This window comes from Balaenoptera ricei, chromosome 12 (genome assembly GCF_028023285.1).
Source record: "Balaenoptera ricei isolate mBalRic1 chromosome 12, mBalRic1.hap2, whole genome shotgun sequence".
Lineage (NCBI taxonomy): Eukaryota > Metazoa > Chordata > Mammalia > Artiodactyla > Balaenopteridae > Balaenoptera > Balaenoptera ricei.
In genome coordinates, this window is record NC_082650.1 from 49,280,230 (window position 1) to 49,306,546 (window position 26,317).

The 26,317-nt window shown below is 34.3% G+C and overlaps 1 protein-coding gene across 2 annotated transcripts in view; it reads left to right on the forward strand.

Moving 5' to 3' along the window:
- The window catches only part of REV3L (REV3 like, DNA directed polymerase zeta catalytic subunit), a 191,305-nt gene that overhangs the window by 133,780 nt on the left and 31,208 nt on the right, over positions 1 to 26,317 (forward strand). For both annotated transcript variants that reach the window (XM_059941399.1, XM_059941400.1), the window contains exons 17-25: positions 1,097 to 1,289; positions 2,465 to 2,576; positions 8,374 to 8,489; positions 11,165 to 11,283; positions 18,145 to 18,263; positions 20,397 to 20,538; positions 22,121 to 22,365; positions 23,447 to 23,555; positions 25,427 to 25,633. In XM_059941399.1, the coding sequence (XP_059797382.1) occupies positions 1,097 to 1,289; positions 2,465 to 2,576; positions 8,374 to 8,489; positions 11,165 to 11,283; positions 18,145 to 18,263; positions 20,397 to 20,538; positions 22,121 to 22,365; positions 23,447 to 23,555; positions 25,427 to 25,633 (1,362 nt within the window). The remainder of the gene's footprint in view (positions 1 to 1,096; positions 1,290 to 2,464; positions 2,577 to 8,373; positions 8,490 to 11,164; positions 11,284 to 18,144; positions 18,264 to 20,396; positions 20,539 to 22,120; positions 22,366 to 23,446; positions 23,556 to 25,426; positions 25,634 to 26,317) is intronic.

A 26,317-nucleotide genomic window follows, 5' to 3' on the forward strand; every position in this document is an offset into this window, starting at 1 on the left:
GTGTTTTTTATCTCTTAATCCCCTGCCCCTATCTTGACCTTCTCCCCTTCTCTCTTCCCACTGGTAACCCCTAATTTGTTCTGTCCTTTTAAAATTTTGGTAGATATTTCTAAGTTGTCCTCCAAAGATATCTACCAAATTCTACTCCCATCACTAAGGAGAGCCTTGCATTTACATTTCTTCAACAGATGGCATGCAAGATAAATACAAAATATAAATTCTTTATTAAATTTATATGATCTGAGTAATTACCAGTAGTCTACTAATTTTTCATTGCCGGGTATATGTATATTACTGGTACAGTGATGGCTATAATTCTAGCTGTAATCATTAATCATCCAACATATATCTTGTTTTTCTTACCCAAGAGTTTATTCTTACTCTGTCTTAGAAAGAGAACAAAGGATTACAGTTAAGAAGAGTTATTAACATAGGAAAATAAGTGTAAAAAGCAAAATATTATATTTTTTGCATTATATGTCAAAGAGAAAATGTGCATGGGCAAAAATCTGGCTATTGTGTAGTTGACACCATACAATTCTTATGATTTTTTTTTTTCAGGAAAAACTGTAATTAAAAATCTGCCTATTATGTACAAAAGTCTAAATTTAAGTAGCCCTCAGAGGATTAATAGGTAGGAGTTTCAAACTAAAAAATATATGTCTTTTCAGTTTAAACTATAGGTAAAACTGTAATTTTAATTTAATTAACTGAGTAGAAAGTAAAAAGTAAAAGCAACAGACTTTGGTTTGAATGTACAACCACCTGGACTAGTCATTCTCTTTCTCAAATAGAAATTGCGAAAATTGAGAGGCACTGTATGTACTCTAGACAGATAGTTTTAAGTATGTGTTATCATTAAGAAATTACAGCGTAAGCAGATTTTCTAAAAGAAAAACGTGAATTGATTTAACCTAATCTTAGAAGTAAAAATCTAGTTTTAATTTGTGGAGTGTTAAATTGTGAATGTGTCCTTTATAACCATTTTTTTCTGTAATTTTACACATGTATTTCCTTAGAGTCTTAGTGAAACAGACTTCTTTCAGCATGTTTCAAAAAAAATGTTTAAAAGCGTGATTTTTATTTCCTTTTATAGATACAAAATCTTACTCTAATCAGTGTGGAATTACATGCTCGAACTAGACGAGACTTAGAACCAGATCCTGAATTTGACCCAATCTGTGCTCTGTTCTACTGCATCTCATCTGACACTCCACTACTGGATACAGACAAAACAGAACTCACAGGTGTAATAGTGATTGATAAAAACAAGACAGTCTCTAGTCAAGGTATTGTTCATTTTTATTAATTTTATACCTACCTAAACTAGGATGAACCTTTTAATGGGGCAGTTTCTGTGCTCAAGATCTAAACCAAGCAAGCATAAGGAACTCCTCTCTAAAATGTTTGCTGAGGTGGGAGTAGGAAGTGTTGTCTATAGCTTTGTCCTAAATTCATTATTCTTGAATTATTGTTAGAAGTCAGAAACAATACAATATAAAGAGCTTAATAAAATTTCCAATTAGCATATCTAATTTGATCTAAATATTATCATATAAAATACTAATTGTTAATACTGAAGTCAAGTGATTGTGTATCTCTAGGTTGGGTGGACAGTCTTCCTTATATATGCATGCTGGTATTTTGCTGCTAATACAGAGTTTCTCTTTACTTTAAGAAGTTAAGTTACTACTGTAAGTTAATGGTTTATAAAAGACTTAAGATATATTCTAATTTTGTTGATATCTCTTCCTAAATACATACACTTTTGGTTCAGAGGTTCTTCATATAGGATACCACGTAAGGCACTTTATAAAATACCAAGTGTTCCTCTGCAATTTTAAATAGTAATTTGTGAATTCAGTCAGTTGAGGAGGAAGTCTTAACCTATAACAAAACTGTACAGGAATTTGCAGTTTAATCAGTGATGTGCTTGAGCTGGCTTGTACCAGTTCACAAGCCAATTGCTAAATTTTCATGAATTATTTGAACTAGTTGATGTCACATTGGTAGTTTCAAATTAGCCATGGTGGGAAGTTTTCACATCTTGGATGTAGGCAAGCAGTACAAATCAGGGCTTTTTTTTTTTTTTTTTTTTTTCCTGGAGAGGTGCTTATAAGCATTCTCCAGCAATACCACTGAGTAAAATATTCTCCACTAAGCAAGCCTCTTCCTGTAGGAAGAAACAAAGTAATAATATTTCTTTTTGGGTGACACGTTATCTGGGGAATTTTGTGAATGTAGACTTTTCCGGAAAATAATTGAAAATATGAAGTTTGAATTTTCAGTTACATGTTGTACTAGAAAACCTTTAAGAAAATTTTCAAGAAACTGAGCTAATTATGTATTTACTTTGGGGAATGCTGTCTCATTTTAAAGTATTTTAGGTGCATAGTCTTACTCAAAAGTAAGGGATAATATTACTTAAACAATTATATATAATAAATATTTTGTTTATTCTTAGATATCAGATATCAGACCCCATTACTTATTAGATCTGGAGTTACAGGACTAGAAGTTACCTATGCTGCTGATGAGAAGGCACTTTTTCAAGAAATTGCACATATAATAAAGAGGTATTGTTTTGTATTTTCTGATTTTTTTTTCCAGTTTTTGTTCAGAGTCCTTTTGTGCTACTGTTGATTAATATAGGTGAAAGTTAAAAATAGGAAGTGATGGGCTTCCCTGGTGGTGTGGTGGTTAGGAATCTGCCTGCCAGTGCAGGGGACACGGGTTCAAGCCCTGGTCTGGGAAGATCCCACATGATGCCGTGGAGCAACTAAGCCCGTGTGCCACAACTACTGAGCCGGCGCTCTAGAACCTGTGAGCCACAACTACTAAAGCCCGTGTGCTACAACTACTGAAGCCCACGCACCTAGAGCCTGTGCTCTGCAACGAGAAGCCACCGCAAGGAGAAGCCCACGCACTGCGACGAAGAGTAGCCCCCACTCGCCGCAACTAGAGAAAGCCCGCGTGCAGCAACAAAGACCCAACTCAGCCAAAAATAAATAAATAAAAAAGAAAAAAAATTAAAAAAAATTTTAAAACTAGGAAGTGAATCCCTTCCTATGGCCCTTGAAAGAAAAGTTAGCCCGGAAAGTATTTTGCCCTCACCTCCAACCACCATCACCATTTCCAGCAGATTAGGGATAAGAAAAAGAGTATTCTAGTCTCAGGATTTGGGGCCAGTGAAAGAGAAATATTAGCTTAGCCTCTAGCTTTCCCAGTTGGATTTTAGCATTTTTCTATGGTGATGAAATAATGGGGAACTGTACTAAAGTTAAATTCTATTATTCATTAAATAGTCTTCTACCTTGGGAGCCAGCCACCATTTCAGTACCTTTTTTCTTTTTCTTTGTTTTTTTAAAGAAAATGTTTTCTGAGTTTTAAACAAATCAGTATTTCCAAAAAACTTTGGAATGTAATTTGTTCATAAATTTAGGACTATCTGGTACATACTCTTTTGTGCACATAGTTTCTTAAAAATCTCTTTTGACCATTTGCTAGTTGGCTTTGATGCTTGATAGTAGAATCTTGTCAAAATTTATGAAAAAGATTTTTTTTTTTAAATTTATTTATTTATGGCTGTGTTGGGTCTTCATTTCTGTGCGAGGGCTTTCTCTAGTTGTGGCAAGTGGGGGCCACTCTTCATCGCGGTGCACGGGCCTTTCACTGTCGTGGCCTCTCTTGTTGCGGAGCACAGGCTCCAGATGCGCAGGCTCAGTAGTTGTGGCCCACGGGCCCAGTTGCTCCGCGGCATGTGGGATCTTCCCAGACCAGGGCTCGAACCCGTGTCTCCTGCATTAGCAGGCAGATTCTCAACCACTGCGCCACCAGGGAAGCCCCTGAAAAAGATTTTTTAACCAAAAAAATTTTAATTTAAAAATTAAACAATTAAGTGGATCTCTTTTGCATTTTCTCAAGAGTATCTCTTAGTAGCCATTGCCCATTGCTAGATTTAGGTTTTTAAATGCCTAAAGCAGGCTGGAAAATACTCTTTGGATCCTGATGTATGGATAAAAGCTGTCCTTGAGCGTGTTGTTACACTCAAGCCTTTCTGTTCTGCTTTTGTAGTCGAACTTTTTCCTATAAAACTGAGACGATATCCTGCATTAAAGATCAAGGTGATGTTTTACTGACTCAACATCTGATTGCATCCCAGATGGGTTAACATAAACCATTTTGAAAATTAGAAAAGCAGAAAACGTTTTCAGTGAAACAAAATTAGACTAAGTGTCAAAGTATAAAAAAAATGATATGCTGCTACCCACCACTCTAGGGAGGAAAAAAGAGGAATGTATTTTTACTATTTATAGCACTGGTGACTGGATGGGTTCCCATCCATTTGAGTCTTGCCATTGTCAGTCCTATCTTTTATCTTCTCTTAGAGATGTCAACATGTCAGGTACTTTCAGTGCCCCCACTGCAAGCAACTTAGCAAAAGGAACATGTAAGAGTTTTAGGCAGATGCCATTCTATGGACCAGCACATATCCAGTAATGTCCCTGGGCTTTGTATGCTTGTCTTCTCCTTGTTAGGTTTATTCCCAGCAATAGGATTACCTGCGAAAATTGAGAATCTTGTCAATCATTTGCAAGTGTAGGAACTTTTTAAAATGTCCATAACATGACTTACACTAGTTGTTAAGAAAAATGCAGTAAACAAAATAAAGCTAACTTCTGGTTCTTACTCAAAAGATCATATGGCTATTAAAAAAAGAAGAAAAATGCTTAAATATCAACATTTCAATTCTGTAATGTCCTTTATATATTAGTCCAAACAACTCCCTAAAAGATTATTTCCTTCTTACACCTCATTTGTTGAGTACCTACTCTACACAGGTTTTGCTAAGAGCGTAGGCTTGGGAGTCAGCCAGCTCTGTCTTTTTGTCTTGAGCAAGTTACTTATCTCTCTAAACTTTGGTTTCCTCGTCTGTAAAAGGGGTAATAGATATGAGAATTAAGTGAGATAAAGCACATAAAACTCTTAGCCTGGTCAGTACTTAAATGTTAACTGTGTGTAAGATACAGTTCTTAAGTGCTGAATATAAGATTGAATAAGATATAGATGCATATTCTCAAAGAGTTTTATTGTCCTTATTTTTCTATTCTTAATATTTACCTGCTCAGGTGGCAAACACATAAAATAGTGTAAAGCGATATTACACAAGTAAAACCAAATCCATTATCTTCTTGTCACAAACATTTTTCTCTTTCTGTATTTCCTTGAACTATTAATTTCACATTTCCCCAGATTCCCTAACTTAAATAATTTAAGTTTTGAGTCCTTCCTTTTTTTCTTCTCTAATCCATGCATTACATCCTATCCATTTAACCTCAGAATTATCTTTCAAGATCATTCCTTCTCCCCTCCCCATGCCCATTGCCACTCCCCTAGTTAGAGCCCCCTCACCTCTCATCTGTACAGATGTTATTGGGTTATCTAAAATATTAATTGTAAAGCAGCTTTTTTCTGCCTAAGCAAATAAAATTATTTTCATATTTGCTGCTTTTTCTGATGCTTCATCAGAAGCACAGTTTTGTTCTTCACTGCTAATCCTATCTACCCAACCTTGTTCTTTCTATAACTTTTAGAAACCTGGTAGAGTGAATAAAATTTACAGAAATTGCAGAACAAGTCACCAAGATTTTGTTATTGTCACTGAATGTTTTCACAGAAGAAATATGGAATCCTTGGGACTTTGAACTTGAAAAAGATGTTTTATCAGCTTTGAGAGTCTTGTAAAAACTAAACAGCCTCTAGGTCAAAAAATAAATATACATAATCTGAAAAATAATGAAATGACAGTTTTTCTAAAAACAAAATCTATTTAATAAATCCATTAAGAGAAGCATTAAGGGTGGCTTTTTGTTTTTTCAGCGGTCATCTCTGAGCAGTAGTAGTTTATAAAATAGGTACTTGTTAATTGAGAAAAAAATACTTTCAAAACATTATCAGAAAATAAGTGTACTTAATCACTGTATTAGTCATTTACCACAACGGAACAAGTAGCTGATTGGAATAATAATTCTTAATAAGTAGATGTTTTATGAATCAAAAAAATTCAGATGAAGAAGGTGGAAGAACTATGTAAGAGTTATAACATAAGGGCTCTGTAATCATCTGGCATCTTCTTCATGTTGTACCCATGTTTAGAAATGTATGTGATAGGTACTCCAGCAATCTTCCAAAGTCTTCTCTTAAGATCAAGGTTAACTGTGACCAAATTGTAATGCCTGTTCTAAATATTCTTAGTATTAATGCAGTCAGCTGCATGGGTTCTTTCGTGTGTGTATGGGAATCCTTCAAATCTCCTTTCCCTGACGATCCTTAGAGTCACTTAACACTTCTGCCCCAGTTTCTCAAATTTAGACATTACATAGTTAGTTTTATAGGGAGATGCACTTGTCATGCAGATCATCTTTGACTGCTCTGAGAAGAGTTTAACTTGAATGGAAGAGTTGATGAAGTTGCTATCAACAAAGATGTGTTGAGATATTGGATGTTATTTTAAAAGACTAATGAGCAGGAAGGGTGTTGGGGGACTTCTCTTTTCTTGAAGCCCTAGGAATTTTCTGGACTTCCTTTTTAAGAATTAATCTACCCTTTTAACCTCTGATCTCTGAGACTGAGCCTTTGCCTCATTGTTGCACATTGCCTTACTTTCTTTGGCTTCTCCCTGCTCTCTCATGTTATAATCCTGCTCTTTGTTCCAAAATTACCAGCCACGTGGCACTTTCTACCAAGAAAACACTTTTATAGGTCGGTGAAAAGATCCATTTGGCTGTTCTATTAAATTAATCAGTTTTATTAAATTAAGTGGTTTTCTCAGAAATTTCAGTCCTTTTTATATAGAGGAAAGCACATGGATATATGTTATCTTTTTCTCCTGACAAGTTTGAAGGCTACTTTGTAAGTCTGTAGTATAACAATGGATCACAAGCAGATCACCAGATATTGAAATTTACGTTAGGGAATGTATTTTATAGGGCCTTTAAGGAATAGGAAAAATGAAAAGAATATTATTGCAGAAGTTTGAGCCTAGTTCTTTTGACATTAGCCACTTAAGTAAGGAGACATTTTTGTGACATTCTTATTTTTGTTATCTAAGTAAAAACTAATGTCATTCAATACCCATTTAAAGAAATTAGCTATGGAAGTATGATAAAATATTAGCAAACCAGTTCTAAAAATAGATCTGGTCTGCCCATGATCCATTGTTATACCACAGACTTGCAGAGTAGCCATATATTGCTTACATTAGTAAATTGGGGTAATCTATAACTGCAGACATTGGATGAAACTTAAAGTGTTAAGTGATGTAATCTGGACAGGCTGCACATCCCATAATTCAGAGTGACTTTATAAGCAGTTATGTAAAACCCAACTTTATAAATTTTTGTGATCTTTCACTCTGCTTTTTTGGCTTTTATGAATAATGGTACAATAATCAGAGTAACTTGGAACTTCTAATTTGATAGCATTACAGTAGTTTTCACTCTCAAAAGTTTTTGTTCTCCACTTAAGACTGTAATCAGTTCTTCTCTTGCCCACACAATTTTCCCATTGAAGTAAATCTTCATGCTTATTTTCCTTTGTACTATAATCAAACATTTTTTTATGGTGGTCACTGTGGAAGTCCTCAGAAGAAGCACAAAACAGCTCCTTCTAAGGTGGATGCAGATTGTCAGTTCAGTTCTACCAGTGCAACTGTGTGACCCCAGTAAGCATATTTTTCACTTAGTTTCTGATGTTTAGCTTCCCCACATTAATCTCACCCCTATTAATATTTAATTCTTCCATTAAACTGAGTCACCTTCCTCTTAAGTTTAGAGGACAAACTTATCATTACGGAGGCCTTACTTTATGTGAGGACCAAGTCTTTACTAAGAGGGAAAAGGAAGAAATTTTCATTTTCTTTCTCAGCATTACAACTGTTTAAGGACAGTAGAGGGTAGAGGGGTAGAGAAGTGACAACAAACAGGGATCATTTTCAAAATACAGTATCCACACGTGCCCTCATACTTCACCCCACCCCTACCCACATTATATCTCAATTATACCCTCACTTATACACTTTACTGGTAATGCCTGCCTCCCACCCCAATTTTTAGCAGCCTCTTTGCCAAGTCATATCAAGTAAATACGTAATTTAAGTAAAAACTACTTTTGCTTTACAAAGTAGCTTCGAACTAAGAACTCTAACCACCCCATCCCTTCCTCTGAAGAAATTCTATAGGTACCACTATATCACCTGAGAAACATTATAAAATATAGATTTTTAATTTTGTCATTTATATCATGAAGAAGTAGTTCTTCTGGTTAAAGGTTCAAATGTGTGCTCCTTGTTTAATTTTTTCATTCCTTCTTTAGGTATGATCCTGATATTCTGCTAGGATATGAGATTCAGATGCATTCCTGGGGTTACCTCTTACAGAGGGCTGCTGCACTGAGTGTTGACTTATGCCAGATGATCTCTCGGGTGCCAGGTAGGAAGCACTATGAATGTTTTATTGTTAACTACAGGACAAATTACAAATAAAGACAAGATTATTATTTTAGCCTGATTTTTAATACTAAATTGTGTAAGTTCTAGATATATCATAACTCCATTATAAACTTTAATCATACATATATCCCATTTTTATCCAGCATTTTAACATAAATATTTTTCTGCATTATGAGATAGTCTTTATAATCATTATGAAGCACGTAACATTTCTTTGACTTGATATACCATAATTTTATTTTATTTGTCTGGTTCTGTGTTTTATCCATTTGGTGAGGAAGGAGGAGATGGTAGAGGAACACTAACTGTTTTTTTATTTGGGTGTCAGGCTAAAAAATTACATGAATTTTGAAGGCTGTTCCCCAGAAGTGTGATTCTAATTGAAGAGAGGGGCAGTAATAATATTCATATCAAAATTAGTTTTTCAAGCATTTTTTAAATTATGTTTTGTTTATAGTTACTGAATTTTTAATAACTTTGTTTTAAAGGCCCCCCCGCCCAAGTCGGACTAGGTCAAAGTAGCATATACTTTGGGAGGCGTAAAGATCAAATACAAAATTAGTAAAACCAATCAAGATACCTCCTGAAAGGGGTTATGAAGTCAATAAAATATCTAAAGTGTTGGTAAATGTAAAAGGAAAAGTTGAAGCTAGAAGATTCAAGGACAGTAAATATTTTGAGTTTTGCAGAAGTTTAGAAAAAATGGCAGAGCTGCTTTTAGTTTTTCATTGCATTAATTGTTTGTAACTTCTCTGTCCCTTGAGTGATAGGAATAGTGATATATCTCAAATTTTTCAACATTTCATTGGGGATAGGTTTCTGAACCATTCAGGATAGGTAGCATGAGTGTTCAGTGCACTTATTAATTAATTAATTGTAATGAGTAAAGTATATGACTTCAGAATAATGAATGAAAGCTCCTGTCCTTTTAGATCACTGCTGAAACCCTTTTTATGAGGCAACATGGTGCAGTAGAAAGGGCATGCTTAGGGAGGCATAGTAAAGAGCACCAAGGGTAAAGAGCACACATTCTGGAGAAAGACCACCTGGGTTCAAATCCTGGCCAGCAGGATTCAGACAATCCAACAGGATAGGTTTCTTAACTTATCGATACCTCAATTTGTTCATCTGTAAAATAGGGACGTAATAGAACTTATCTCATAGGGCTATTATAAAATACTTAGAACAGTGCCTGAGAACATAGTAAACATTACGTGTTTGTTAAATGAAAAAGTGAAAAAAAAAAAACACTTTTTTTAACTTTCTTTTTTAATTGATTTACAATATTGTGTTAGTTTCACACAGTATAGCACAGGGAATTATATCCATTATCTTGTAATAACCTATAATGGAATATAATCTGCAAAAATACTGAATCACTATGCTGTACACTTGAAAAAAATCTTTTAAATGTTATGTTTTTAAAATAAAGAAGAGCAGTAGGTTTGTGTACATGGTCTTTGGAATCAGGTAACCCAGGTTTAGAATACTGGTTTTGTTACTATATGGCCTGGGGCAAGATAAAACATTTCCGAGTAGAATGTACTATAGTGCAAAATAAAAATTATACTAACATAATAAAGTGGCTATATTAAAATAAAATAAATAATGTTAGTAAAGTTCTTAGAACATAATAGACATTCAAATATGGTAAATATATTTATTATTCTAGAGCCTCTATCAACAACATTCATGTATACCCAGTGTTATATAGGAGAAATAAATTTTAATTTCTAATTCTAGATAAAATCATCACTTAGAAACTAGACTCAGAACTCTGTTCGCTGTAAGAGGAACTCTTCATCTAGTTTTCCATACGTAGTTAATAGAATTTCACCCTGAATATGAACATCATTAATTAATGTCAACAAATTTTCAGAGAATTGTTTAGGTTAAAAATTCTACCATTTTTTTCCCCAAGAAATGACCAGTTTAATAACAAATATTTTTCATCCAAACACCAAAGAAATGATGTGGTGTTAGGTATTCATAAAAATAGCACCAGGGCTTCCCTGGTGGCGCAGCGGTTAAGAATCCTCCTGCCAATGCAGGGGACACGGGTTCGAGCCCTGGTCTGGGAAGATCCCACATGCCGCGGAGCAACTAAGCCCGTGCACCACAACTACTGAGCCTGCGCTTTAGAGCCCGTGAGCCACAACTACTGAGCCCACGTGCCTAGAGCCCGTGCTCTGCAACAAAAGAAGCCACTGCAGTGAGAAGCCCATGCACTGCAACAAAGAGTAGCCCCCGCTCACCACAACTAGAGAAGGACTGTGTGCAGCAACGAAGACCCAACACAGCCAAAAATAAATAAATAAATTTATTTAAAAAACAAATAGCACCAGTAATTATCATATTTAAAGAGAAAAGCATTTATTTTAAAAAAAAACGTGTGTGTATATATGTGTTTTATTGTTAAAAAATATATACAGTTTTCAGATATATTTATTTCACAAAATTCTTTTATAACTTAAAGAGGAAAGAAAAACTTATTAGTCAATGATTATCTCTTAAGTCTAATACAAAATAAACTGTGAATTACATTTAATCTTTAATCTTCATCTTGAATTTTTATTATTCTCATTTTCTTTTGCATGGTTTGCTTGGAAATTTGGTGTCTGTGAGTCCTGATGCAACCTATATTCATTTCTATAGATGACAAAGTTGAGAATAGATTTGCAGCCGAAAGAGATGAGTATGGGTCGGATACAATGAGTGAGATAAATATCGTTGGCCGAATTACACTAAATCTTTGGAGAATCATGAGAAATGAGGTAAGGTACTTTATCTGAAATTTGGTTTGGAAATAAGAGATCAGATCAATATATAGTGATTTTAATCATTATAGAATATTAGTATAGCTTCCTATATAGCTTATGCTTATTTGTGAATTATTTTTATTATACTTAGAGTTTCAAAAATAAATACTACTTTCTAAAATGCAAAGCTATAGAAGTATTTAACTTTGTTATTGATGAGTTTTTCCCGTTTGTGTCTAAGCACAAATAGCAGTGGCTATAAAAGTCTACAGCTATCATAAAATGTTATCTTGTATGTATGGAATGTTGTATAATTTCATCATTTTTTGCTCTTAAATCATTTTTACACTCAAGGCCAGATAAACTCAGCTTGACCTTTTTGATTTATTACAGTAAGAAAAATTTAGTCTAGATATAGGAAAGAACTTTTTGAACTAAGGATATTTAAAACCTGGGTCAATTGGAAACACATTACTTGGAAATAGTTAATAGCAGCATCCAGTTGAGTCTCTGGGGGCCCAGGTAAGGATTTTTGGTAGTATGAAACTATCTTATTAATATGCAATGACTCAGAGAAATAATTCTGTCACCAGAAATGTTAAGAAAAAAGATACCTACAATAAATTGCTCTATTCTCAGATTTTGGACTTGTAATATCAGATAAAATGTTTAAATTTAAGAGAGAACTCTATTCTTCAACTACTTCCCTTTGAAAATACTTTCTCTTTCTAGTATACACTCATTCGCTGTGATCTTTTCTGGCTCTTCTAGATTTATATAAAAATTTGAGTTTCCAAGCATGCCCTCTGCAGTTCTTTTGGGACCAATCACAGAGTAATTCTTCCAGATAAGAAAATATGTTCTTTATATAAAATTTAGGTATTCCCATTTTTATTTTTATTTTCTCTCTGCACCATGAGCTTAAAGTTATACTCACATTTTATCTAATTTGAAAATGTACCATATATGTATCTGCTTGAGGATAATTTTATCCTGTTGTTTCTTCTTAAAATATTGTCAGCACAAGAATCCTCCAGTGACTTCAAAAATACAGTTGACCCTCAAACAACATGGGTTTGAACTACACAGATCCACTTATTGGTGGATTTTTTTTTTCTCCGATAAATACATACTACAGTACTACATGATCCACGGGTTGGTTGAATCTGCAGTGCAGATTTGCAGATACAAAGAGCTAACTGTAAAGTTATACACAGATTTTCAACTGCATGGGGTTGGTGCCCTAACCCCTGTGTTGTTCAAGGGTCCACTGTAATTCCTAGTATGTATTTCAAACTTCAGTTTCCGATATTGCCTGAATGAACACATAAATTAAGTATATAAACAGAAAATTAAATTATTGAGTCTTACTTAGTTTTAGGGGTCTTTTCATTCCTGAAGATCCAAAGGGCAACTATAGCAATTATCAACTGTTAGCTTAAAAATCACAAATTAGAGAGTAAATATTTTTTCAGAGTTTAGGGCTTTCTTTAGTCCTTACTGAAAATTCAGGGTCAAAGGCTTTCTCTAATTCTAGGCTAAATGTATACCATCTCTGATCTTTATTTGTATCTGTGCGGAACAACTGTGAAAAAGTTATGAGTAGGGTAATTTACACCACCACCACCTCTACTTCCTAGATGCGCCAAATTAGATTATCACTTTTTTCCTAACCCTAAATACTTCTGGCAATTTGGAAATTTCCGTGAAATCCTGAATGAACTTGTGGGAAGTACTGTCTTGTATCTCTAGTTGTTATAGAATTTTAAGGGTTATGACTTTGGCCCTAAGAGTTTCTTCATATTAGAGGCCCTCAAACTATTTTTTCTGGATTTAAACAGTTCCAGAAGCTCCTTTTTTATCTTTATTTCTTTTATCTGTATCTCCCTCATGACACTTAGCTGTTTCTAGCTCTATTATTGTTTTCTTAAATATTTATAGTTTGTTTTTAATGTCCCTTATTAAAAATAATTTATATTCACTATAAAAAAATGCAGAAGAGTATGTAAAATGAAAGTGAAATCCAACATCTCCACAACAGTTGCACTCCCCAGATACAATTTACAGTTGAATGGATACCTTTTTTTTTAATGCTACTTTGGATTTTTAAATTTTTTTAAATTTGTTTTTTAATATACTAGTTTTCACTCTCCTGCTTAACATAGAATTACTGCTGTTCCCTCCAGACTTTGAATCCTCAGTAACAAACGAAGTGCCTCTGAGTGCCTCTGAAATAGTGCTCATGATATACTTGACTGCTTGAATGAAAGAATAAATGACTCTTCCCCAGCGGATTATATTTAGAGGCCTTCTGGATATCAACTTAATCCAGGCCTTTCAAGAATTTGCAAACTAGGTTGGAAATAGATCTGATTCAATTCAACAAATATTACGGAATGCCATCGCTAGTGCACAGATTTGGGCCTCGGTTTAGATCAAATTAAGATTAAGGGTATAGCTGGTTCCTCCATTTTAGCAGGCAGATTATCTGGGTGCAGATGTTGTTAGATGGGTAGATGTGAGGATGAGAATCTGTGGAAGTTCTCTTCTGGTTGCTTCAGTTTTCTCAGTGAAATAGGAACCACTGTTCTCAGCTGGGGAGGGGCTCTTTGGGTTTGAGGAGAGAAGAGTTATTTAGGAGAATTTGAGAGTGATTAAGAAAATATAGAAGCTAGGCATTGACAGCCCATTTGAGATTTGCATCAGTAAATTAAAGAGATACCTGCCAGCTGTGTTCAAATTCACAGATATAAGTGCAGAGTATCAGAGGGTTAGATTTGAGCACAGCTCACAAGCAAAGGGTTATGGCTTTACTAAAATTTAATTAATTAAAAGGACAAGAGGGGGCAGAGAACTGAATGTTAGTGCAAAGTTGGGATTATAATGACTGACTGTGGAATTTGAGCTAGGTTAGGAGCAAAGAGGTCAGGGCATCTCACGGGGAGTAACCCGGAAGGAGACGGCGGTCAGAGGATGGGTTACATGAGATTATGGAGAGGGTACAATTACCGGTAATCACAGGTCTTGGAGTATGATCGTCGGAGTGGCTAAGGTGATATGGAGGCAGTGATGTGAATTACCTCTGAGACTTGTCTTCTGGTAGCAGTGTGGAAGGGGGCAAGACCAGAGGTAGGAAACCAGTGAGAACATTATTGTAGTAGCTCAAATGAAAGTTGACAGTGATATAGCGATTCACAAAACAATTCAGAGAGTAAATCCACAAGAATTGGATGTACAAAAAGATGAAGAGGAGGAGGTGTCAAGAATGACTATCAGTGTTCTGGCATAGATGATTTAAGATCATGTTTAGGTGGGAAAATGAAGATTAAGGATATAGAGCATGAGGTATCAGTCAGATATCCAGGTGAAAGATACTCAACAGACATTTCAATAGGAAAGTCTCAAATATGGGGTAGAGTCTGGATTAAAGGTACAGCCTTGAAAGTCACATGAGAGTGTGGATGAGCTCACCAAGAAGTGAATGCAGAGAGCGATCAGGATTGAGCCAAGCACAATTTTGTGAATGAAAACATTTTGAGGAGCCGACAGAGGAATCAGATGCTACGAAGGAGTTGTCAGATAAGATAGTGAAGAACACTCCCAACAGTCACTAGGAAGATCAGATGCTTCCACACAAGCATGTAGGCCTCCACCTCAGTTTGGAACATTGGAATCTGGTTCTAATATTCCCTGTTACAGCGTCAGTCTGTCAATAAGCATCTGTTAGGTAAAATAATATGCTCCCTTGTATTCATATATTGTCTTATCATTTATAAGGCACTTTTATAGACTTGTCATTTTTAACTTCTGATACTCACAAACTTGCAGGATAAGTAAGACAAGAAAGTAGTGAGGTATTATTCCAGATGAGAAAACTGACATTCACAGAAGTGACTTGCCTAAAAGCTTCATAGCTAGTATGGGGTTAAGAATCAGGATTGTGGGCATGCGCTCTGTCTTATTTTGTATATTTTATTTTAAGTATATATAAGGTAAAACATGTGTAAAATAAAATATATAAAATAAGCTCTCTGAGAACAGAGAGCATGTTTAAAATGAGTATGTGTCTGTGTATGTATGTATATACACACATATCCCATATATATTATATGGCTTTGATAGGGCATCTATCACTGACCCCATAGGCATGTAAGAGCCAAATGAGACATAAATGATATATATACATTTAGAGGAAAGACTGTTGAGTCTTGGTGCAGAGTGAGGAGGGAGTGGGAAGGAGGTACAGAGATGTTCTTGCTGTCAAAGAACACTCTAGAAAAGGAGATAGACTTGTCACCAATAATTGGTGTGTTTTAGGGTGCAGAGTAAGCAGCTGAAACAAAAAATACCACACGGCAATGAAAAAGAATGAAATATTGCCACGTTGAACAATAGATGAATCTCAAACGTAATGCTGACCAAAAGAAACCAGATAAATAATAGTACATATTAAATATTTCCATTTATATGACGTTTAAAAATAGCAAGACTAATCTATAACTTTGGTGAGTATTGAGTGGGAAAGGGCACAAGGGAGCCTTCCAGTGTCCTAAAAATTTCTTCATATGCATGGTGGTTACATGGATGTATACATAAAAATTCATGAGTTGTTCACTTTAAATTTGTGTATTCTTCTATAGAAAGTTTATGTCAACCAAAATTTTTAATTGAAGACTCTGGGGAAATGAGGAACAACTGCGGGAATAAGGCGATAGAGGATAATAGGGCACAGGTGCTTTCTTATGGTCTCCTTCCACTTTCCTCTTTATTTTCTCAGTTCCCTTGCACTAATTCTCTGATCGCCTCTCCCCATTCTGAATAATTTGTTTCTGAAGGGACTAACCATTGGGTACTGCACATTGACTCTGTGAATAGAAAAGTGTAACCATAGCTCTATCAGCTGATTCCTTTATCAGTAAAATAAATGGCCAAGGACTGTAACACTTTCTTCCTCTATCAGTTCTGACTTTGATCTACATAGTACATTTTTCCAATGTTTAACTTACTCAGATTGCCTTCTAAAACAAGTAACAAACTCCTAATTCATAGTTTTAGATTCACTGTCAACTTTGGAGTAAATCACTCTAAAGATTGGAACATTCTAAAGGTGGATCATCTTAATTTTAGAGTTCATGTTTCCTTCCTTTAATTTTACTCACAGCTGGGATTATAGGTGACCATTTTTACGCTTCTGTGACACTAAGAAGACCCAAAGTAGAGTGGGTGCTATAAGGTTATAATATTTTAGTCTTAATCCAATTTATGACATAGTTCTATTTGAAATAAACTCAACTCAGAACATAGGTCTGCCATCTGCCTCAGATATTGGGGACCAATTTCTAAAATTTAAGTTTAGTTTGAGATCACAGAATCCCCTAGTTAATCCTTATAGGTCAACCTACATGGCAAACTTCCAAGTTTTCCCATAATGAGAGAGCTGCAGGACAACATGGTGATCTTTTCTGTAGAGATTTTTTGATTGTTTTAATGATGATATATACTCTAGCAGAAGTTTAGGTTTGGTCTAAAGTGCTATACTCTTTATTAGGTAATCATGTAACTACCTGAGACCAGATATTTGGTTCCATTCTCTATGAAACTAAATAGAAAAAAATTTTAAACTAAATTAAAATATTCATTAGCATGTAGAAGAGTCACTTAAATATGGGAATTTTATAATAAAATGAGTTATTTATTTTTGAGAGAAGTACTCCAGGGCAATACTGATTTTTGTAAAAGAAATGGTAATTTACTTCCATTTACCCCCATAATGGGTTAGTACCTGCTTTATACTGGTGACTTTAGAATAGATATGCTCATTCCAAAGTTTAAAAGTCTGTGTGTGTGTGTGTGTGTGTGTGTGTCTGTCTGTCTGTCTGTCTGTCTAAGTGTAAGTACATACACATACTCCGAAGTATGCCACATTCTGATGCTGTCGTTCTGGAGATTGATAGAAATTGTAGATAAAGAAGACCAGTTTTTTTTTGGGTCACTGCACTGAGATGAGCTTAACAGTCAATCCCTGTTTTGTACTTGCTGGATTGTAGAAGTGGAAAAGAATATATTTTAAAATTGTAATATACAAATGTGAAGTGCTGTTTGAACTATTCCTCAGAACCTTGAGCTGACCTAAGAATGGTGACTGCTGGTTCCTTAATTTCCATTTTACACTGAAATACCTGCCATTGTTTAGATTGCTTGTGTCTTGTAGGTATTTCTGAGAGATCATCTAGCTAGAGGTATGTTTTATGAATTTGGACCCTTTTTCAGTATTCTTCTCCCAGTAACACAGCTTTCACCTACATATTTTGAAGATGGGAAACATTTCTGTCATTTCTTTTTAATCTTTTGCTTTCGGAATGAAATTGACTCTATAATGTCCATATATTGGGTCTTAGTACTGATGTAATTCTTGGGAGCAGGATGAATGCCTGCCTTTAACTAGATAACTCATCCTCGAATCTGTGGGAGCCTGTTAATCAGCATGTCATCCAGGATCAAAAAGTAAGTATGGAAAGAACAAAAAATTAACTTGCTTGACAATGCTTCTGTTTGTCAGTATTTGTATTGGCATAGAGTATAAACAGAAGTGATAAGAACTGGGATCTCTAAATTAAGTATTATATGACCAAGTTGAATCTCTTCAGGTCTGATTACTTTTCTAATTAAATATTAATTTATTACAAACATTTCTGTCCAGTAGGCTATATGTATAGTTTTAAATTAATTATGATTCAGTTGTAACACAAATCATTTTTACAAGTAGCTTTCATATCTACTATGAAAAGTTAGAAATAATATTTAGGATTTTTTAGAACCAAATTTGCATGTAAGTATGAGCATTATTATAATGGAGTTTTCCCTTTTTTTCCCTAGGTGGCTCTAACTAACTACACCTTTGAAAATGTGAGCTTTCATGTTCTTCATCAGCGTTTTCCCCTCTTTACTTTTCGAGTCTTATCAGATTGGTTTGATAACAAGACAGATCTATACAGGTAATGTTTTATAACTCTGAAGAGGATAATATCTCTTTTTAAAAATCAGTATTATTGGAGTATAATTTATATACAATAAAATGCACACATTTAAAGTATATTGTGCAATGACTTTGAAAAATGTATACACCCTGTAATCACTACCCCAATCAAGATAAAGAACATTTCTAACACCCAGAAAATTCCCTTATATAGCTTTGTAGTTAATCTACCTATTCCTTAACCACCCAGGTAAGTATGAATTGAATTTCTATTACTATAGATTAGTTTTGTCAGTTTTAGAACTTTGTATTATTAGAATTATTTACAGTCTACCGCTTTGTGTCTGCTTTCAAGAAACTCAGCATGTTTTCTGAGATGCAACCATGTTGTTGCATGAACCAGAGTTTGTTCCTATTTTTATTACTAAATAATATTCAATTGTATGAGTATACTACAATTTATCCAGTCACCTGTTGATGGACAGTTGAGTTGTTTCTGGTTTGAAGCTATTATGAATTTGTAGCATGTGTCAATACTTCATTTCCTTTTATTGCCAAATAATATTCCATTGTGTGGGTATATACCACATTTTATTTATTTACTCATGAGTTGATGGACACTTGGGTTACTTCCACATTTTGGCTACTCTGAAAAATGCTGTTAGGAACACTTGTATACAAGTTTTGGTGTAGATGAATATTTTTATACCTCTTGGATATATACTTACGAGTGGAATTGGTCAATTATACCGTAACTCTATTTTTAACAATTTGAGGAATTGTCAGTCTGTTTCCAATGCAACTGCACTATTTTACATTCCCACCAGCAGTGTATAAGGGTTATAATTTCTCTGCATCCTCACTAACACTTGTAAGGAGTGTTTTTAATTATAGGGTGATTTTTTTTTTTTTTCTTTTCATGTTCATTTTCTAGTTTTTCTGTACGGATTAGTCATGTGTCATAGGAACAGGTTTTTAAACTTTTTATTGAACTATATTATGTGACTATATTGTTTTAAAACCCACATAATTAAAGGTTGCAATATATTTGAATCTTAATATTCCTTAAATGAATAAATTTTATTCTTTATCATATACCTTTGGATAATTTTTACATTTTATTAACAAAATATTAAATCAAAACTTCCTTTCATAGCTTTGGTGAAGGTTTTTGTTGTTGTTTGCTTATTTTCTTAACAAAAAAAGTAGGGTAAAGAGGTTTTCATGGCTTAAATCAACAGAATATTTGTATTTTCACAGGAAATACTGATCTGACATATATATTTACCCCACGTATGGTCTCATTAAAACTATTTTCCTGGGCTTCCCTGGTGGCGCAGTGGTTAGGAATCCACCTGCCAATGCAGGGGACACGGGTTCGTGCCCCGGTCCGGGAAGATCCCACATGCCGCGGAGCAACTAGGCCCGTGAGCCACAACTACTGAGCCTGCGCGTCTGGAGCCTGTGCTCCGCAACGGGAGAGGCCGCGATAGTGAGAGGCCCGCGCACCGCGATGAAGGGTGGCCCCCGCTCGCCGCAACTGGAGAAAGCCCTTGCACAGAAACGAAGACCCAACACAGCCAAAAATAAATAAATAAATTTATTAAAAAAAAAAAAAAAAAAAAACTTAAAAAAAAAAAAAAAAAAAACTATTTTCCTGATTTTTCTAAATCTTCACCAAATTACTCTGTTGCTTTCCATAAGACACCAGTGCATACTTTTTTTTAGACCGGTATTAACAATGATAACCCAAAGCCTCCATGTTTTTTAAAAGCCTATAGATAGCATAATTATATAGCATAATTATAATTGGATAATTATTGCATCATTAGCAGTGGCATCTAAGAGACAATGTTAATTTTTTATAATAAAAATAGAGTAAAATCAAGCAAAATGTTGAAAATAATTATCCTTAGTCTTATCACAAGCATTATTTTAAACTTTACATATTTGCACTAGGTTTTATGCCCTTGAAGTATCTGAAACTTTCTAATGTTTAACTAATTAACCTACTTTGCTAAAGGCTCGATCATGACTCCCTCCATAAATAACCTCACTTTTAATAGGTAGTTTTTGACATAATGAAAACAGTACTAGTTTCAAGTATACAAATTTTTCCCAAACGTTCATAGCATGGATTCTCTTTTAACAGATGGAAAATGGTTGATCATTACATTAGCCGTGTCCGTGGAAATCTCCAAATGTTAGAACAGCTGGACCTGATTGGGAAAACCAGTGAAATGGCTAGACTTTTTGGCATTCAGTTTTTACATGTACTGACAAGGGGTTCACAGGTAGGAAATCAATTTTCTTGCACACTTGAAAGTTCTATGTGAATGATACACGTACTTTTGAGATGTTTGAGGTGATTTGATTTTTTTTTTTTTTTTAACTTTCTATCTGGTACCAACTAATACATACATGTAGCTAGTTAATCAAATCTTGTCATTTCATTTACTGGAAAAGCTTTAATTTACTTAACAGCTCCGCTTTTTATTTTTTCTCCACACCAACTTTTTGGCCACTGCTGAGTTTTGCATGATAATAAGAAAATAAATGGCTATGCCCTTGAGGATGGTGTTATGTTCCTGAATACCGTCAGTGTGATTAGGGATGACTTGAAAGGCCACTCAGAACTGGGGATGTGGCAAAGAAAGTCTACCTCTCTTTTGTTTTACATTCCTACTTTTGGCTGTTCCAACTCCCAGCAGATAACTTTAATATAAAAAAAAGAAGAAGGAGGATTTGGGAATCAACGTAAGTGGGCTGTATCACTTTTTTTTAAAGTTAAAGAAAAATGGGAGCTTGGAAGCCATTTAACTCATCTCTTTCTAACTAGTTTCCCAAGGATATAATGAAAGATTTTTGTTTAAATGCCTTGCTGAAAATGGTTTCATGCTTTTATTCCACAAATGTTTATTTGAATACTTTTAGTGTGTTAAATAAACACTGTGCTAGCCATCCGGGATACTACATTAAATCGCTTAGTTTCCTTAACCTCATAAAATCTTTTATTTTAATTATTTTATGTCTATAACATTCCCCCAATCTACCAATTCAGTAAATATAGCAAAACTAGAGCGCTAACTACTTGGGCATTACCTGTTGCTGTATTTAGTTTTATTGCTATTATTAAATAGCTTATAAAGCTATTTATTTTACTTATTTATACTCCCACAAGTTTTAAAAACTATTTGAGCTGGCTTATAATAAAAGGCAAAGATACTTTAAAACCATATGAGAATACTTCAGTGAACCCATGCTGGTTCTTGTGAGTGCTTTCTTTTTCTAAACTATAAACCATCTGCTTTATAGCAGTTATTATAAACTATCAGTAATTGCTTGATTAATTTTTGTGAGGGACCAGTATTAACCTGACTACCTTTCAATTCTGGAATCCTGTGTTCCTTCTTGGGAAATTGAGATAACATTTATCCATCTCAAGTGTCCTGACCCCCATTCTCTAATTTTCCCAAATAAATTTGTCAAAGATTATTGGCCAACTTTTTTAATGAAATTGTCAAATTGTACAACTGTCTTTTCTACAGCTGTTTATTATGATATTGCTATCTTTAAATATTAAAAGAAATCTAATTGTGCCTGTCTTTTCAAAAATAACTTATTGTGTAAGTTATTTGACATATTTTGCAGTTTTTATAAAAGTTATGGGAATAGGAAAAGGACTTACAAAGGGTTCCCTTCTGATACCTGAAAGCCGATTAAATAACCAACGTTATGTAACTGTGTTGTAAGAAGTCTTACAGCCGTATTTTGAAGAGCAAAACATCCCCCAAATGATTTTCACATATTCAAAAGACCAATATATTTGTATTTAAGTTTCTTCTTCCCTCCCTACTTCTACCTCTCTGCCTGCAGTACCGTGTGGAATCAATGATGTTGCGTATTGCTAAACCAATGAACTATATTCCTGTGACACCTAGTGTACAGCAGAGATCCCAGATGAGAGCTCCACAGTGTGTTCCTCTAATTATGGAGCCTGAATCTCGTTTCTATAGCAACTCTGTTCTCGTTCTGGATTTCCAGTCACTGTATCCTTCTATTGTGATTGCATACAACTACTGTTTCTCCACCTGCCTTGGCCATGTGGAAAACTTGGGGAAGTAAGTTTTTTTTCATATTTACAATTACTTTGTTGTACTTTGTATTTCTTACTAAAATTAGACTTTCTTTGAGTGCCTCTTTGCACATGAGACTGCCCTTATGAGCAAGGTGAATGGGCTGTAGCGCATCTAGTCTGCTCTTTGTAGTTACCTTACTAATAATTAACATGGATCACCGTATGACTGATTGAGCGTCATAGTCTGCTGTTTGTAGTTACCTTACTAATAATTAACATGGATCACCGTATGACTGATTGAGCGTCATAGTCTGCTGTTTGTAGTTACCTTACTAATAATTAACATGGATCACCGTATGACTGATTGAGCGTCATGGATGATTAACTCATATGAAGAAGATTGTGAATACGATCAGCCTTGCGATTTATCTGTTCCATCTTCGTGTATATCTATGGTCTTTTTTAAATGAGTTATATTTAATTTGTTGGTATAAAATCACTTTTCAGTGGAACAGTTTGAGGATTATGATCTTATAACTTCAGCTATGACCTCCTCTTGACTTTTCTTAGAAATAGTTTGTTTTCTAAAAAAAAAGTTAAATTGCCAAATGTTAGATTTTATTTTTTCCTGTCAACCAAATTTTTTCTCATAAGAAATACAGTCTTCCTTTATAATGATTTCTGTGTAATTAAAACCAAGTGTTATAGTTTTAGTCTGAAGTATATTCACTCCTTATAGAAAGCTTTTATGGAAATTGTATTGGTAATTGTCTTTTTAGTAAGAACAGGAATTTGGAAAAGTTAGTTGCAGTCTTTTTACTTAAGGCTTAAATTTTTCTTTAGGGAAGTTAGTGTAAGGTAGTCATATGTTGAGCTGAAATTTGGTATTTTAGTATAGATTTTTCCCATGTACTTTAGGATAGTGCTGTTTAAGAAATGTTTCTAATATTTGAAGAACTGCTTTTTGGTAACTAAACAAATAAACATATTACTAAGTATATTAGTTCATGTTTAGATGTTTAAAAATGAGTTTCCAATAGAATTAGAAAGATTCCTAAAATTGCCTAGAATCTCTGTTCTGTGATTTGAGAAAGTATTTGCTTAATTTTTTTTTTTCTTAACAGGTATGATGAGTTCAAATTTGGCTGTACCTCTCTAAGAGTACCTCCAGATTTACTTTACCAAATTAGGCATGATATCACAGTGTCCCCCAATGGAATAGCTTTTGTCAAGGTAATACTCTCTTATAAATGAAAGGTATCAACTGTGGCTTAACCTTTGGAGAGCTAATCGTTTAGATGTTGTTGGCATATAATACCAAAAAAAAAAAAAAAAAGTTTGCTTCAATATCTTATCTCAGAAAGTCAAAGATATAGGGAATCTTCTAAGAAATTTTTTTAATCATTTTTAAAAAAAAATAGTAATCTTGTTTTGCATGAATTTAGGTTTAAAATCTTTTAATTATTAGATTTTAGTTTTTAATGAACTATTGCAAGAAATAAATGTGCCTATATACCTTCTGCCCTCTATTAGAATCTGGCAGGCTTAAGTAGCTAATTGATGATCACAACAATGTTAACTTATAAAGATTAAAATTGCCTTAAGGTGTATACTTTACTAATTGTTTTATATATTTTAAATTAAATTAAGACTGTCTTAGAAATAATGATATTCTAATGTATTTATTGATTGTATTTTTTAAGAAGATACCCAAACTAATAACAGAGTCCCTTTTTTCTCTCCCTTGTCTCCCCTCAAAAGAAGCTAAAAAAGCCTCATAAATGAATAAAGACAAATAGGAAGAGATCTAGGAGAAGATTATATTGCCTCTCATATGCCAACTTCATTCCTTTCTTTTCTATTTCCTTAGCAGTGAGTCTATACTAGAATCGTGGGATGGTACGGTGGTTGGTGATGGTAGCATGGACCCCACTAGCCCTCAAATTCATTCTGGTGTACTTAGCAAAAGTATCATCGTTCTCTACTAGTAAGAGGATGCTGTGTTTAAAGAGTACTATAAAATTAGCCATTTAGATATGAGGAAAATTTTTACCAAGTGAGTTCATGATATATTCCATTTTGGAAAATACTACATTTTAACATAATAACATATATTATGTCTTAATATAAACATTATGGCTGCTTCAGAAGGTACACAGAATGAATTAGAGGTTACAATATGTTTTCATTGTCACATATCTAGCAGCTTATTATTTTATCTCCCTTTAACAGCATTTTAAGAACTTGCATCTACATTTTGACCCAATGTGTAAAGCTTAATGAAAACTAGATTTTTTAATATTCAGGAGTGTGATTATCCTATTCCTGAGATTTTAATTGTTCAGTCCAACATGCATTACCTTGCACGTGTCTGTGAATCATCTTCAGAGTTAATACTGTTTTGTGGTTTTCATTCCTAGTGGAGTTCTCATAAATTCTCCCTAGTCTTGATTAATACAAATGATTTTTTTTCTTTTTTTGGCATCAACAAATTTTATCACCTCACTATTCATCCCCTCTTCCAGATTGCTAATAAATATAGGCCGGAGGGGATGGCTTAGTGGTCTAAGCATCAGATTTGAAATACCTAGAGTCCCTGGAACTGCAGGTTTGAATGTCAGCAGAGTCAACCCAGCTCTTCATTCTTCCAAGGTAGATAAATGGAGTTCCATGCAGATTACTGTGTGGGGTCATTAGGATGAGATCTTTAAAAACTGAGGTTTGTTATGAGTGATACAAATCCCGTGTGTCTTTCTGAAAGAGTGGGGGTTTGGATCAAAGTTTTGACAAAATTTCCCTCTGAACTCATTATATGGTCTCTTATGTACTAGTTGGCATCCTCCTCCCTGGAGGTCTTTGAACTCACATAGTAGTGCTACATTAGATTTATAAACATTACAGGAACCTTTTAGGAGAAAAGTCCTCTTCAAAAGAAAGAAAATGTGATGATTTTATATTGATGGCCACTGGTCCTGTGGCCACGCTATTGTTCGTATGTTTCAACTCATGACAGTTGGCCATTGTTATACTTTGTGCTTCCTTCTTAATTGTCTAAATCTATAATGTTTAAGGGATTTAAACATTCTTTTTTTCCTTTATGATAGCCTTCAGTAAGAAAGGGTGTGCTACCAAGAATGCTCGAAGAGATTCTGAAGACTAGACTGATGGTGAAGCAGTCGATGAAGGCTTACAAGCAAGACAGAACCCTTTCACGAATGCTCGATGCACGTCAGCTAGGACTTAAGCTGATAGCAAATGTCACATTTGGCTACACAGCTGCTAATTTTTCTGGGAGAATGCCATGCATTGAGGTAAGTGATACAAGTCTATAGTTTTTTTTCAAAAGAGACTAAAGCAGCATTAAATGAATGCCTATTCATTAAACCATTTTGTTTTGAAACTTTAGACAAAAGGGTTTCATTTCCATAACATAGGATCAGTTTTTCTCAAACCAGGACTTATATATTGATATATACATATTCTTAGGAATTTGTGCATTTTCTCTATGAGAACTCTTTGTGTTTTGTTCAATGATAATTTTAGAAATTAGCATACACATATTTCTGCATAATCTGGATGACCATATTGTAACCAATTACTGACATGAGATTTCAGTGCCGCCTTTACAGCATTGTTTACAGTAACACTGGTACTAAATAATTCTTTTTAATGTATAGATAGAGGTCTGATGATAGTTCAGTTGTCTTCTCCAAATGTCAGAATAAAAACAATCATTCCATATTTACTAGTGTACCAGTAGATATAAAGCAGAACCTTTCTTTTGCAGTGGTAGTTGCAATTAAAAGACACTTTTCATTAAACAAGACTAATTTCTTGTTATTTACTAAATTAGGGTGTTAATTTGACATGAATACAGTCAGTTTAGTATGACAGAGTAATACAATAATTTACTAATGGTTGAGAAAGGAACAGAGTAGGCTTGTTTGCTTGATGATCTTTTCATGCCAAATGAAGGCTAGAGCATTGTGGTATAC